Genomic DNA, 15,574 nt, shown 5'->3' on the forward strand with positions numbered 1-15,574 from the left:
GGCTGCACTTTGAGTTTGCAGAGCATTTCTATCACCTTGTCTGGGCTCTGGCTGCTACACCTGCGGGGTCCAACTGCAGAGGCTTTGGGGTCGGTTGATTTGCTTTGTGCTGGACTTGCCTCTTCCTGTCACCAGTCACTGCCTTGGAGCCTGTCACAAGACAGGCAGAATTATGTGAAAACTTTCCTGCCACGGGGGCTGTATCCTCCTGAGTAAGGAACAGTCTCTGTTAATGCTGTGACTCCTGTTCTGCCTGCTGTTGCTCAGGCAGGGGCTGCTTTGTTGACCAGAAGCTGTAATCTAAAGCCCTGTAACTGATAGGCTGTGTGTTCAGCATCAGTAAATATGTTCGGATACAGCTGGCTTTCAAACTTCCCCCTCATCGCCAATACTGAACTGGCGTTGCTTTGACAGCTGACTCTTAGCAACAGCCTTATCTGTGTGATTTAAGCAGCCCTTGGCTCAAAAAACTGCTCATTGGAAATTAATGTTCTACTCTGAGACTGGGGCCCTGTGGCCCACTTGATTTGCAGGGTGGCAATACCATCAGGTCTGGCCAAGGACGAGGGAAGGTAGGAGGTATTTCTGAAATACAGGGGAAAACCTAAATGGCTTTCAGACTGCTTATTCTTTGTGCTCTTGAGCTGCCATCGGTGTTGACTCTACCTTTGTAGCTGTATTTCTGAGGAATTCAGGCATGCCTTTGGGAGCCTCTGGTCTCACTGCCAGTGGTTGCTATTTTAATAGGCCATAAGTTGCCAATGGCAAGTTGTTCTGGTACCAGTTTCTCGATAAATGAGGTAGGTACAGATTTATTTCTTCTTATTATTTTATTGCAGGAAGCTACAACTGGTAGAGTTTCAGGAAAGAACCCAGCGTCTCCCTCAGATCAGAAACCTCCCTCGCTTCAGGGCAAGTCTGTATGCTCGCGAGCCTGCCGGAGCAGGATGGGGAGCTCTTGCAGCATCCACCTGCGCTCGGCTCTGTACGGTCTCATCCGTGCAAGGACAGACGGATGTCACTCTGCACATGGCCTCCCTTTTTCAAACAGGATGTGTTCTGCATCCTCTGTGGGCTGCTGGCTCTGCACTGGGCTTACAGTCTGCTCTGAAATGGCTTGGGAATTATTTTGTAGCTGTGGATTATTCTGTAGTAAAACAGGAGCCTTTAGGAGTGCCCTGGATCAACATTTGGATCTGCTTGTTTCTTCTGTCATGGCCTGTGACCTCGTATCAGTGATCAGTGCTGTAAAGGTGATTATTTCAGGTGTTATTTCAGGTGGCTGGATGTGTCACCCCACCCCAGTACCAGCTTGCTTACCCTGCGGGATGAGAGGCTGCTTTTTTTTCTTGCAGTTTATTCATACTATGCCTTTGTGCACATGCTGGGAGACACGATGCACATCACTATCGTCACTCTGGACTCGGCATCACGATCTCTCTGGTACCATACAGTGAAACTCAGCATCTCATTTTAGTGCTTGGATTTGAAAGGCACTTCCCACTAGACAAACAGTTGTGCCTGTGTTCACTGGATGAACAGCCCTCTTGTTTGGTGTATTTTTAATCTGATGAGCAAGAAAGGGAATTGTTCTGCAGGATTCAAAATTGCTGATCTTCATGGATGTCATTTTCACGTGCTTCTCGTGGGTCTCCCGTGTAGCTCAATTGATAAGGCTGAGATGAGGAAATGGATGGCGTTATGGGGTTGAGGAAGAAAACAAAGAGGAAGCACATGGAGATGAAGGGATTGGGAGGAGGCAAGTGTGGAAGAGACAGGATGTTCTAGATAAGCAATAGCATATACAGTCTGTATAACGGATGCTTTCCCTGTGGATAGAAAGTAGCTGAGCTGGCAAGATGGCAGGATTATGCCCTTCCTTTGGCTGAATTTATCATACTTCATTGGTGAGATGAGACCTTGAAGGAGGTTCTGTGTTGTAGTAGTAGATGGGACTGAAGCTAAAAATACTTTTACTGCTGTATGCTACATTCTAAATAAGAAATGAACCCTGTCTGTTCAGCCTGAAAGCACCAAGGGTGGAAGGGAAAGCACATGGGAGGAAGGAAGAGAGTACATGGATTTACTGTCCTGGAAGGGCTAGAAAGCTGCAGCACTAATTAGCAGTGCAGCTTTAGAGACCTACAGAGACCATCACCTCTGCGTGTGGTTGGTAACGAGCCTGAAATGTGCTCTCTGAAATAAACTAAAGCTAGAAAACTTTCTTTTGGGATTGCAGTTTCCTAGAACTGCATGTTTGCTTCAATGAGGCAAGTCCCTTCTCTTGCCATTCAGTGTACCAAATATAGAAAACAAAATTTAAGGTTTGTTCAGTGCCTTTCAGAAATTACCAAACATTATGCTCCAGTCTGGCTTTGCAATGGAAAAGCAGATCAAAGAACCTGTAATGGGAAACCTCGTGAAAGGGATGTGGCTCAGGGTTTCAGTTTGGGGGAGTTGCATACTTCCATTTTGCTTCCAGAATAAAACTTTGTATGAAATGACTGCAGCAGGATGTTTCACTAATGGATATTGGGTTAATGATCAACTCCCTCAGCCAGCTGCCACAGGAGACTGGTCAGCACATGCCTACCTGTGCTCCTGCCTGCTGCTGGAGTTTCCATTTCTCCTGCAATGCAAGTTGTGAGTGTGAGGAGTACAAAATGGGGAGGCCAGAGTGAACCCTACCAAAGGTTTCCGATTGCCTTGTTCTCTGTCCAGTCAGTTCTGTTTCCAGTCCTTATGGGATAATATTGCTCATCAAAATAAAAATGCAAATGGTCAGGAGAGGGGGGAAAGAAAGGCTTGTCTGGAAAAACTCCGGCTTAGAATTATTTTTCCCTGGCCATGCATCAGATTCTTTCAGTCTTTATCCATGGTTGAAACAGCAAATGTGATGTTGGGTGGGGTGTCATGGTTTTCAGTGGATTTTTGTTCATGTGTGTATAGGTTGGGGAGAGGGTGGCCAGCTTGGCTGTGTTTTCATCGTGCTTTCTCTGTTTCTCTTGATAGTTCCTGTTCTTCCCATCATCACCTAGGCTGTGCCTGCGTGTCGCAGAATATGAGGGAGGAATCTAGGATATTTATAATTCAGCAATTTTTCCAAATCTTTTAATGTTCCATTGCCCTGGAACGGAGCAAGAGCATTCACACTTTGACGAAGACCTACTGTACCAGGTCAGCCCCAGCTAGTGCAGTGTCCTGTTTCCAGACTAAGCAATAAGGGCTGTTCAGAGGTAGTCTGCTTGCCTCTGTTATAGATTATTTATGCAGTAACCCCTCTGTAGGAAAGCTCTTTTCCTGGCTTCTGTCAGTGGCCTGTTACGGTTTATCTCATACTTCAGTAGCACTAGGCAATTGCATCTGCATAAATGTTGAATTCCTTTCAAGTGCAGTGCTGCTCATCTTATGCCTTCAGTAGCCTGCAGTGCTCCTTGCCGCAAGGGAAACTGTGTTGTGGAGGAGTGTATTTCCTATAACTGTTTCTTACATTTGCTGCCTTTCTGCTTTGTTGAATATTCTTTTTTCTGCTGTACAGGGAGTAGCTGATCATACTCTGGCCCCTGTTCTCTTTAAGGTCCGTTTCTGACGTAGGTTTATAGCAATGGCTTTTTCTGCTTTCCATGCAAGTATGTCTGTTCGTTCAAAACAAATCTGCGTGTTGTGTATGCATCAGTTCTGGAGGGAAGACATCTCCAGGGTCATTTGCTCTCAGTAGGGGACAATCAAGGGAATGTGTCTAAATACAGCTGGTAGTGACAGCCACAGAGGAGGTAAAGACTCTCTGATCCTCAGAAACCCTCTCCTGGCAGCGGAGCAGTGGGAGCCTCTGCTAACATCTCCCAGGGGCTTAACCAGCACTGGCTGCTGTCACAAAATGCAGAGCTCTCCCGTATTCTGCTTTTAACCAAGATGTAATTTATGAAATTACCTTTTGCTGATTAGGACAAGTTGCATCATGAGATACTGGTCTTAGAGAATTGCATTTATCTGGAGCTGTGGCTCCAGAGGAGCCAAAGCAGCTCTAACTGCTCTGTCTCAGACCCCTTTCTCTCCTCTCCTCTCTTGCTGACTCTGGCGCTCTGGTATAACCCTGGCCCTGACACGCTCCGGAGTCGGGGCAGAAGGGAAGGGAGAGTTGGGACCGGCAGGGTCTGGAAATCCCAGCCCATCACCACCAGTATGGTGACGAGTCAGGGGGCTGCAGGCTTTACTCAGCAGCCTCTTCTAATTTGCAAACCTTTTCTGCTGAGTAGCCTTTTTGCTGATAAACCGTAACAGTGATAGATATTGACGGAGGGGATGGAGGTTCAGGGACAATGGTTTGTACCTTGTCCTTAAAACCAGTGACCTGGTTTGTACAGCTGAATGGTGCCTTTATACAGGAACCATCATAAAGCACCTGTATTCATCGTGGAATGAAAAAGCTGCTGTTAGCATATAAAGGGTTTTCTCCTGGACTATTGTATTGGTTTTGACTAAATACATACCGTATAGAAGTGACTCATAGGGGAACATGTCTGAGCATGGTAGGGTGTTACCTCTTGGGTAACTAAAACTACCTTTAGCACTGGGGTTGACTTCAGGCAGCTTATTTACTGAAGGGCTCTTCAGCGTACTCGAGCCAAATTGCAATGATGTTACATCACATGGTATTAATGAAATTATTCCAGAAATGAACTTGGCCTCATGTGCAGGTTAATTTGCACTATAAAGACTTCTCTGGTATAGCTATATTGGCAAACGCTCCAGGTTGAAACGGGGTTGATATTGGCAAAAAAATGGCACTTAACTATTCTGGCATCTGTATGTCTTCATGTGCCATAAATCTGCCTTAGAGGCAAAGAGATTTGTCTCTGTGTACATCACTTGTGTTAGGGAAGTTACTCCTAGTTGTGTTGATTCTCTTCAGGGTTTTCATTTTCCGGATTTACTATCCTAGCAAAGCCCTGGAGTGTTGAGTTGACCTATGTCTTGATTTTTCTCATCTTGGGGGGCATGTGTGGATTTTTTTTTTTGTTGTTTTGAAAGGTAGCTTTCTTTTTTCTTTATAAGAGCATTTTGTTTACAAACACAGCTTTCTTGCATCATGGAGTTGTAGCTGTGTCTTGTACCCTGTGTGGTAGGGGTATTATCAGAGTTCTCCTTGCTGGAGTTTACATTGCTGTCTTTCTTCTCTAGGAGTTTAAATTTAGTCAGCAAAAGGCAAATCTGGAATCTCTCAGAATGACAGCTAACACTTACAGGATGAAGAAAGTTTATAAATATATCAGCAACAGATAATCAGTGAATCTTCATTTTACATCTGTGATCTGCCAGAAGTGAAAAGGCTTTCTAAGCAACAGTGTGATACAGAAACGTGTATTGACTCTGAAATATGGTGGGTTAATCTACCTTAATCTTGTAAGCATCTGTACAGAACAAACTTTAGATTTTTCTGAAGCATTTGGGACCTTCTGAAGCTTTAGCTCCTCTATCTGTTAGAGCTCCAGGGGAAATCTGAATTGTGATTTGTCCAAAGGGCAAAAGGGCCCTGAGAGAGTCAGGATTTTATTTTCCTCTCAACTTTTGTGGTTTTTACTGTGCAGTTGACTTACTAATGAGCCTGAACACCCCCTCCCTCTGTGCCTTCCATCCCCCAGTAACATGGGGGGCTCTCAGTTTGTGTTTGCTCATCCCCTGTAACTCCAGCTGACTTGGCTGGAGGCGTAGGTAAGAGTTCAGGAGCCCTTCTTAGTTAAGTTACACCCATGCCTGTTTTATGCGTAGAGCACATTTGATTGTTCAGTGGTCATCGTTGTGGAAAATCAGATCTGAAAGGTATTTATGCCCAGAGTTAGGCAAGTTCTTCAGAGTGTGCTGGGTGTGAACTGCAAGGTAGCCCAGTCTTCTGCAGCACAGAGCAACCATGGGAGCAAGAGGCTGGAGAATGCAGCACCATTGTACAGCAACCTGAGCGTAGTAGCTGGTGGCTAACCTGGGCAGACTTAAGTGAAATCTGCACTCCAGACCTGTTCTTGTTTCTTCTGTAACTGAAATACTTGTGAATTTGCTTGTAAGAGCACTGGTGGTGGGCTTGGCAGCCTGGCACATGGTTTGTTCTTGGCTAATCGCGCTTCAACGTAGTCTATCAGAACAATAGAGGTAGGAGTTGGTGTGGTGACTCAGTGCATGATCAGAGTTCAAAAAAAGCAAATGCGTCTTTCAGTGTTCAATACGCACATTATTACAGACTTGTGTTTTAGTAACTGAGTCATCTATCCAGTTATTCCTTTCTTTACACTTAAGAGTTTGGTGGTTCTTTGCTTGTGATGTTTTTGCTCCTGGCACACATCCCTGGCCTCTGACCAAAAAGAGCTTGTGCTCTGTAGATGTGGCAAGAAGTCCTTGGATATGAGCTACTTCGGGTTGGTCTGTCTTCAGTACAGTGTGTAACAGTAGATGTATTGCACAGCATTTACTGTTACAGTCCCTTCTTGTCCTTGTTTTCTGATGTCTGGTTTTCTTCTCTGCTTCGAGATGACAGAATGTAAATTATAAATCCCTCAAAGCAGACTGGCTCTGCTGAGCATGTCCTGTCTGTAAAGTGCCATGTACATGTCCCTTGTTGCTTTGCAGCTGAGCCTCTTAGAATTATTTCCCCTTGCCTTCTCCCTGCTCCACCCTTACTTACCCTTCCAAAACTCATCTGACTTGTTCTATAGCTTAAGTTTTTAAAGGGTCATTATTCTGCGACTTTCTTTCTCCATTTAGCACAATTTTTATTTTGTTATGCAACTTCTGCTGTAGCACTCGGTCGCTTTTTTGCTATTTTTAAATAAATTTCCATTGTTTCACATAGTATTTTTAACATAGTTCATGTTAGGAGGAGCTTAAAGGTTTTAAGATTTAGCTATAAGGAATGGTTGGAAATATTTTTTTTTTCTAAAATAAGCCCCAATGCTAAGTTTTAGAAACCTTGGATGTAGTGGAGAATGGGCTACCCAGGGCAGTGATCTGGAGTGCATGAAATGGACTGCACTGGAAGACTCTTGTCTGTGGGACAGTCTGCATGAGGTGCAGGATTTCATGTCTGTCGCTTATACAAGACACATGTCTGGATGCACAGGACTGGAGTCCAGACATAACTGAATTACTGCCTTTTAAAGAAGCTGTTAACACACAACTAGGAATGCTGATGCTGGAGGGTTTTCTACTGGTGATTGATTGCCACCCCTATTCTCCAGTAGGTATTATCACTCCCTGGCTTGTACTGGTGGACCTTTATCAAGATTGATCACTGCCTTGGAGGGCACTGTAATATGCAGTTCAAAAGCTGTGCTTCTATGGAAATAGGCTTCTTCTGGAAATAAGGTTAAAAACCATAAAAAGTCAATCACTTGCCTGCTAGATACCAGCTTATTCCTAAGGAGGACTTGTAAATCATTCTTTGTATCCTGTTTTTATTTCATGCTTGCCTTGTTGGGTTTGCTCCAGTTCTTTCCTCGCCTGCCTTTCACATACTTGGTGCTGTCGTCGTCCCCTGTCCCCCAGTGAAACAGTCTTGACTGTTCCTTACCTTGGTTTCTCAGCTGCAGCTGAAGTTTCTTCCATTAGCTTTTTTCTTTCCTCTACAGTTGCTGTTAATTCTTTTTCCTGTATTTGTCCCTTTTCCAGTCAAACAGGCATTATGCAGGCTGTGCTGTTAGCTGCGTAAGTGGAATCTAGTCTCCTGAGCTGACTTTTCCCTACTCTTCCTTCCCCGTTCACTCTTTCCCCACCTCTCCAAGTGCCAGCGATCAGCAGGAGTGGATGTATGTCCATGTCCTGGTGTGAGGCAGAACTGAGCAAGTATGGTGAAGCTCTCTACAAGTGTTGGAGCTCGCCTGTTCCCCCCAAAAAATGCTGGGTTGCATGAACACTTCATTCTAAAAGCATTGGTTTTCAAATTTGGCATTTAGAGAGCTCACACGTATCTTTCCCTCTGGTGTGAATGAAGAACTAAATCACTAGGTGTAAGCTGATGCCAAGAGGGAGGGGTGGGTAGGTGTCCTTCTCCACCACGGGCCATTGGAATGGGTTTGCTGGGAATTCAGAAGTTAATTTTGCGAGTAGTCGGTAGATGTGATGACCTTACTGCTGAACTCGTGTTTAAAACACTTTCAGTGAAACATCCAAGTAAGACTTGTTTGAAATGACAAAGGCTTGCTTAGTTCTCTTAGTGACACAGTCTGCATCATCTGTCTCCGAGCCATTTTTCCATCATAACTGCTAATGTCTACTACACAACAACCAACACTTGTCAGCTGGAGAATACAGGGTTGTTTGCAGTGGGGGAGATGTCCAGCTCTTTGGGTTGGCAGTTGTTCTGGTCAGTGATGTAAGCCCAGTTAAAACAGAGTAACTTTATTGTTGAGAGCTACTTGCAGCCCTTTCTGTTCCTTCTGCTCAGGGAAGGCAAAACCCCGCCGTGTAAATAACTTGCTATAAAGCACTTGCATGCATCCAGGTTAAACTGACTTGGATTTCCATGCAAGTTCATGTATCCAGGTGTGTGTTTATTATCCTGTATGGTGTTCCCCAAGGAATATGGTGTGTCACCTTTCGTTCTTGGGACACATTTCCACTGAGTTTCCCAGCATCTGTTGCTGCATCGTGTTTGCTTCTGCTTTCTACCTGCATTTGGCCTGCATGAGCTTGACAAGATAAAAAGGATGGCAGCCCTAAGCTTTTACTAATGCGATACATTCCCATGCTGCTGTTTGCTATGTTGTTTGCCAGTGGTGCATCTTGTTCACTGTTAGTTTCTCTCCTTTTCCTCGCCAGGCATCTGGATGGCAAAGCCTCGGAGCTGCAGTTTTCTTTAATAATACGTGTGCTGCAGTGAAGTGCCCTGTCCTAAGCCCATTATTTGAGGATACCTACAGGTTCTGGGTCATATATCTAAACCAGCTAATGGCTACATGAAGGCTCACTTTCTATTTTATATACATATGTTCACCCACCTTTGTATTTTCTATGCTTTATAGGCAGTGATTAGGCCCTCTGTAGCAGGACCTGCTGTGTCTGTAGGATGGTATAAATTTTGGTGTGCTGTGAGCACAGTGCTTGAGTATTTGGTTACTGACCTGGGCATCTTAGAAAGTCAGTTTTGAAACAGGTTTTTCAGGAACTTTTTTGTTGCCTTTACCAAAGGTCTCTCCTACAGCTTTGCACTAGATAACCTAGTTAAAATAGTTACTATCTTCTCTGGAACATAATGAAGGATTGTTCCAGACTTTGCCAAGCTAAGGGAGTGTCAGTGATCCTGCTCTAATTCAGCCTTTGGAAGTGCTGGGGAATAGATGAGGCTGTCTTTAATGGTCAGTCTCTGCAGCTGAAAGCAGAGCTGTATAAAGAAGTGCTATAGAAGATGCCTTTCAGTTGCAATCTGCTGAAATAACTTGATTTTTTTTTTTTCCTTTTCCTCCCTCTGACTGAGGGGATTGTACCTGCATCGCTGAGGTTGTGTTACCTTCCTCCCCAAAAGACTCACTGTTGCAGTGTGTCGGGGCCCCTTCAAGGGCTGCTTTTCAATCCATTGCACTTAAATGAATCTGAGCCAGGACTTGGCTCCTTGGCCTCTTTAAAATGGTGTTACCTTTCTTGTGCCTTACCAGATTGAGATGCTGCTTCAGTGATGTTGTGCTCCTGCGTGCAGCGGTGAACCAGCGAGGAGGATGGAGAGTACAGTCTGCTGCGAGCAGGCAGGAGGATTAGTTCTGCTTGAAGGGTCTGACACAGATCCACATCTCCGAGAGGGGGGACAGTGAGCATGTGGATTGGGCATCAGAAATAGGGAAGCTTGCCCTCCCCCTTTGTGTAGATGAGGAGGAGGAAATCTGAATAAGAAGCTCTTTGTGTGTGCTTATCTATATACTGTCTCATTTAGCCTGAGGTTTTCCCACATCTGCTACCGTGCATGAAACATCAGACTGAGACACACTGCTGTACTGAAATGTGTGGCGTTAGAAAGCTATTTTTTGTTGTCATTGCCCTCCCAATAAGCCTGTGGCCTTTTTATGATGTTTCGACTTTTAATTGTCTTACATGTGACTACTGCCATAAAGTAAGAGTGAAACATCTGCTCTTCTAAATGTTTCAGTAAGGCAAAACTGTTTCAGCACGTTGTGTATTTGAAGCATGATACCCAGTTGGGCGTAACTCAGCTTTGAGTCCATAAATAGAAGTTTTAATCTCTGTTCTGGTGTTTCATTAGCTAGGTTTTCATGTGGGAGAGAGGCCCACAGTAGCCCAAGATAGCATGGGTCGTATACATGGCCTTTTTGTAGAAGTGTTTGCTTTAGCTAACTTGCATTCAGAGTGAGCTTTGTGGCTTTCTGTAACAGTGCTACTCTGTCCGTGGCACTAAATTCACAGTTGGTAAACATCTCTTCTCTAAAATCTGTTTGTTGCGTGTTCCTCTGCCTGTCTCCAGAGCTGCAGTAAGGCTCTGCGTGAGATCTGAACCCGAAGAGGCTTAGTGGCTTCACCAAACACGCTGCTGCTTCTGTAAAAGTAGGTAAACTAGTGGGCTGCTGCTGAGCATCGTTTCCCTTACTTGGATTCATACCACGCTATGGTGAAACATCTTCTAATTGCTCTTTTTCTGGTAAATCTTATCTCAAAGGGTAGGATGGTGGCTGGGGGATGCAGTAAACTGTCTCTTCTGGCTGGTCAAGGAGCTGGAGGTAGATGAACAGCTCCAGGGTTGAAAGACCCCCAAGAAGCTCTTTCTGGAACTCCACTTTTCACAAAAGCTGCTGCAGGGTTGCGTCAGTTTATTCTGAGGAGGTATATTTAGGTCTGGAAGAGTAATTACACAGCTTTGAATAAATCTCGAGTCAGAAGAGGGCAAAGCTTAGCTTGGCAGGGATTCAACCTTCTGGGAGTCTTTCTACAAAATGGTACGGGCGGCTTTTTTTAAAATAAAACTTCTGAAGACCCGTTGAATTAGCACCTCATACCAGGCATTGGTCTGATCTATTTCTGGCTCTCCAAATACAGAGTAAAACTTAAAATTAGACACTTCTAGTTCTAAGCTGTTAGTTTCTGCTTTGCTTTTAGATGCCCTGTGATTAGGATGGAAGGAAACGCCTCTCTTGGTGCAGCCCTCACCATGCTTCTTGTGTGGTTTTGGTTTCTGTGTGATGGTTCCTAATTGTACATCAGAGAATATTCTAGAGCTAAATACAAAACTGCTCCTCATCTGAGTCCACTTTTTTTCCTATTTTAGTGTTCTCTAATTACCAGCCTAACGATAGCTTGGTGTGAGGTGGATAGACAAAGCCCATTGCTTCCCCACATGCCATCTTCTGGAAATGTGGAACTAATTTTTTAGATTGGCTTGAAACAATAGTGCTGTTGCTTGCTTGTTTAAGGATACAGACCCAGCCCCCACCCTTAAAAGCCACTCTTTAAGGTAAAAAAGAAAGTTGAAAGTCATTGTTGAATGATTGTGAAACTTGTGACTGGAAAGCAGCTCTGAATTTTATCTTGTAACCTCCTTTCCGCCCTGTGCAGACTATTCTGAAGATATAAAAAGCCCAAGCTATGCGTGCACCTGCAGCTCGGGTTCGTGTTCGCAGTGCTGTGGGTAACATAACCCCCCCAAATCCTGTTCCTAATTCCTTGCGCCGTATGGTATCTACAGCAGTTTTGGAAAGCTTAATAAGAAGCAGAATGTCTGTTAGCTGTGAAGGAGCTCTTTATTACTAATCAGTACTTTTTGCCATGTTTTGAAGTAATTAGCCTTCATTGGACTTAGCAGTATCTAACAGATGCTTAATCATAACTGCATTGTAATACGAGCAAGAACTCATGAGTAAGGAAACTCGCATGCTAGAGCAGTTCTTGCCCATCCTACTGACGAAGCAGCTGCGGGGAGCCAGGCGTGTGCAATGGGCATTCAGGAGCTGGAGCTTGGTCACTTAAATATTCGCTTGTGACAGGAGTTGGAGCTCTGAGGGGCATTTGTGAACGAGGTTTGCAGCAGTGTGCTGTTGTACCTGTGTCATCTGAAGATCATTCACTTGTAGCTGCCTTCCAGGATTCAGCTTGAAGCTCTGGTGTTGTTGGCAGAATTAGCTTTGCCTCGCTCTCTAGAAAATAGCGGTTCCTTTTTAAAGACAGCTAATGCTGCTAAAATATTTGATGTTTTGTGCATCCCATGTACCTTCCTTGCATTTCTGAAGCACATATGTTTACAAGCATTTTTCTGTACTGTTGGATTCTTTTTTTCATCTGTATCTGAGTGTTCCTTCCTTTAGGCCATTTGAGATACCCACTATCAAGTTTAAGACACCTCACATCTGAAATTTAACATGCCTAATTTAGCTGGCTTGGTGAATATTTTATTATATAGGCAAAGCCTTTTTAATCCCTCTGGAAGTGTTTCTTCTCCTGTCTGAAGGAGCTGGAGTGAGTTGAGTGGAGCAATGAGAACCAGATCTCATCTTGAATTAATCCCAGATTCAAAGGTACTTTCGGCACTTAGATGTCTCACTTTCCAATGACTTCAATAGCTAGCTTTAGTTCTGTCTGGAAGGAGTTTAAGTTCACTGCCTTGAAGGAATTGCTGCCTTCTGTTTTCCCACGTTTTAAACAGAGATGATCAGCCCTTATGTGCATTACAGAGGATTACAGGTCTCAGTTACTTGTCAGCTTCTCCTTTTCTGTTCTCTGTGTTTGCCTTGGCCAGCACATTCAGGTCCCACAGAATAGCTCAGAGGACTGCAGGGACCTCCTGGGTCAGGATCCAGTCCCTGGTATCTGTCCTGCTGGGCTCACGGTTGCAGAAGGTCTTATTGGGCTCTGCGGTGGCTTTTGCCTCTTCTTTCCCAGGAGGAGAGTTGAGGCAATACCAAGACTGATCGTTCTCCCCTTTGCCACCAACCTCTTTGGCTCACGCTGTGCCCGGGTCAGAGGGTGGGAAGCCTCCCTTTCCCTGCTAAAGCAAACACTTTATCGGGTGCCCTTGCCCCTTTGTCCTGTGCTCAGAGGAGAGATAAGACCAAGATGCAAACTTGCTAGCTCATAGCTGTCAAAAGTGCCTTCCCGTCCCTCTGCCCTGCCATCATTACTTTGGGAACTTAATTGGCTGAGGGCCAAGCTCTGAGCCATAAACAGATCAGGTCCTGCAGGGGATCAGTGGGGAACCAGAGCCCCGTGGAAGGACCCACACACCTCGTTTCCAGGCTCCTTTGAACTGGCCTCCTTTGAAGGGTGAACTCCAGCTTCCCCTGAGGGCTCTGCAGAAGCCAGAGCTGTCCCTGAAGCGATTCCTGTGCTGGGGAAGGCTGCTTCTCTTCCTGCTGCAGCTCAGGCTATGCTGGAGCCATGCACTTTTCCACTTACCCTGGAGATCAGGAGAGGCTGGTGAGAGACTGTGCAAGGAAAACCACCTCCTCCCTGGCTGGGACTGCTTTACTGTCTGAAACCCCCGCATGGTTTGAAGCACAGTATTTGCTTGGCATGGTCCTGTCTGTGTGCGCCCAGGAGCACTTCCACGTGCATTTTTGTCCTCCTTCGAGCTGGCTGTCCTAACTGGCTTAGTGCCAGTATAAGAGGCAGGATGGCTGCCTGGGAAGGACAAGCCGTCCAGGACACACAGCACGTTTGCTGTACAGAGGCCGTCCAGAACAGGCACACCGTAGGAAGATAAGTTTGTTGAACCTTCAGCCCAATTCGAAGGTTGGCTCTGTCCAGGCCGGACAATGAACGAGCTAAACCAGCTAAGCAAGAAATGTCAGAGGGCTTGTGAGAGTTTTAAAGGCAAATTCTGTTGATGAGATGATTAGTCTTCCCTGTAACCTAGGTGGCTTTTTCCTGTATTGGCTGGTGAAAAGCTTAATGCTAACATAACACTTTTGTGTGGTGCAGTTCCAGGTGTTGCAGACCAGGCTGTGTTGTAGAGGATCTTTACAGGCCAGGCTGCCAGTTATTAAAAAAGATGCTTAATATTCAGGATTGGTTTGGCTTTGTACCTTTATTTGAAGACTTTTTTTTTTTTTTGCATTCTCATAGAGAGGAAGTTCAGGAAAACTGTGTCCGCTGGAAAAAGAAGTTCACTTTTGTGTGCAAAATGAGTGCCAACCCAGCCACAGGACTCCTGGACCCCTGCATCTGCCGAGTATCTGTCCGTAAGGTGAGCATCTAGCTTCTACCACCAGTGTACTGGTGTTGGTTACTAGCTGCCTTTTTTTGGCAGCAGGAAGAATTGCATGGGCAGTGGTGGGAAGGAAGGATTGTTTGGACCAGGATGTAACTCAAACGGAGCCTCTCTCTCCAGCAAGGGTGCTTGATGGAGGGTGGGAGCAACCAGGGTGGTGGTAACCCTTGAGAGACAGAGGTCTGTGAAATCCTGAGAGCAAATTCCAGGACTGAGTAATGTCTTTCCCCCTGTTTCCCCAGCACATATAATAGCTGCTTTTCCTGTTTGTTTTGTCTCCTGTTATAGGAGCTGAAGGGCGGAAAAACATACTCAAAGGTAAGAGCACAGAAAAGGCAAATGTGGCAGAGTGATGGTGGTCATGTCTTCTGTTAGTGCTTTACACCCACTAGAAACCAGTGACTGCTCTGTGAAGCAATCTGGAGGGACGGTCATTAGTTCTTAGTTTAAGCCTGAGTTAAGTAATTTCCCGAAAAAATCAACTTGCTGGGACAGGATCCAGGCTGCACTGGATGTGGAATTGAGAAGGGGGTTGGGAAGATGATCTGCATGTCCTCAAACTTTGGGGAAGTTCTGAGTCAGATGGGAACTCTCTGGCTTCTGGCAACATCTCACTAATAAAGAAACACAGGCTCCAGTTCTGTTCTCCAGAGTGCAGCAGCCAGCTGTGGCTGGGGTAGGCACCTCACTGCCTCGCGAGCGCAGGGAAAAACCTACAGCAGAAATCTCTGCCTTCCAAAGCACAAGAGACGTTGAGGCAGAAAACAAACTGATCAGCAGGGATGTTAGTTTTGGTTTGTTCCCCCCTGCTTTCTTGCCTGTGCTATGGGAGAGACAATGGGCCACCCCCTTCTCTTTGTGCTGGATCAAGAGACAACGTTGGCTTGGAAGTTGAGCTCGCGCAGAGCCTGAAACCATGTTTGTTTGAAAATGAGTCACTGCTGCTGGTTTCTAATAAACAGATGTTCAGGTCACACACAACCTTGTAAGAATTTTTTCTAATCAATATCCTTCCTGAGACCATGGAGACAACTGGCTTTGAAGGGTGAACTGCGCTCGCTCCTATGTACTGTTGTGCTACGTGATAGAGGAGGGCAACAGTCCACACCGTTCCTTTTTTGTTGCTAATTAGGACCTGGTCTCTAGGGCCATCAGTTTCTCTTTCACTAAATTCACACTCTGGGGAGGTTATTCCTCTGTTCTGCAGAGCTGCCTGTCCAGGAAGAGCAGCACAGCTGGAGGAAGAAACATGCCTCTGAGACAAAGTAAATGCATCAGCCTGTTCCTCCCTCAGTGTCCATCCTCAAGCTTCCCACAGTATTTGGAAATGCAGAATTAAAGGAAGCCTGAAGGCATGTCTCTATGGTGGAGTTAACCTCGACTCTT

The 15,574-nt window shown here is 45.3% G+C and overlaps 1 protein-coding gene across 3 annotated transcripts in view; it reads left to right on the forward strand.

Annotated features, from left to right (window-relative positions):
- EEIG1 (estrogen-induced osteoclastogenesis regulator 1) overlaps positions 1-15,574 on the forward strand; it is a 38,422-nt gene that overhangs the window by 7,489 nt on the left and 15,359 nt on the right. For 2 of the 3 annotated variants that reach the window (XM_074845943.1, XM_074845944.1), the window contains exons 3-4: positions 14,044-14,164; positions 14,477-14,506. In XM_074845943.1, the coding sequence (XP_074702044.1) occupies positions 14,044-14,164; positions 14,477-14,506 (151 nt within the window). Of the gene's footprint in view, positions 1-12,389; positions 12,498-14,043; positions 14,165-14,476; positions 14,507-15,574 lie in introns of those variants that run through there. The other variant, XM_074845945.1, reaches the window with a different exon arrangement.

This window comes from Strix aluco, chromosome 20 (genome assembly GCF_031877795.1).
Source record: "Strix aluco isolate bStrAlu1 chromosome 20, bStrAlu1.hap1, whole genome shotgun sequence".
Lineage (NCBI taxonomy): Eukaryota > Metazoa > Chordata > Aves > Strigiformes > Strigidae > Strix > Strix aluco.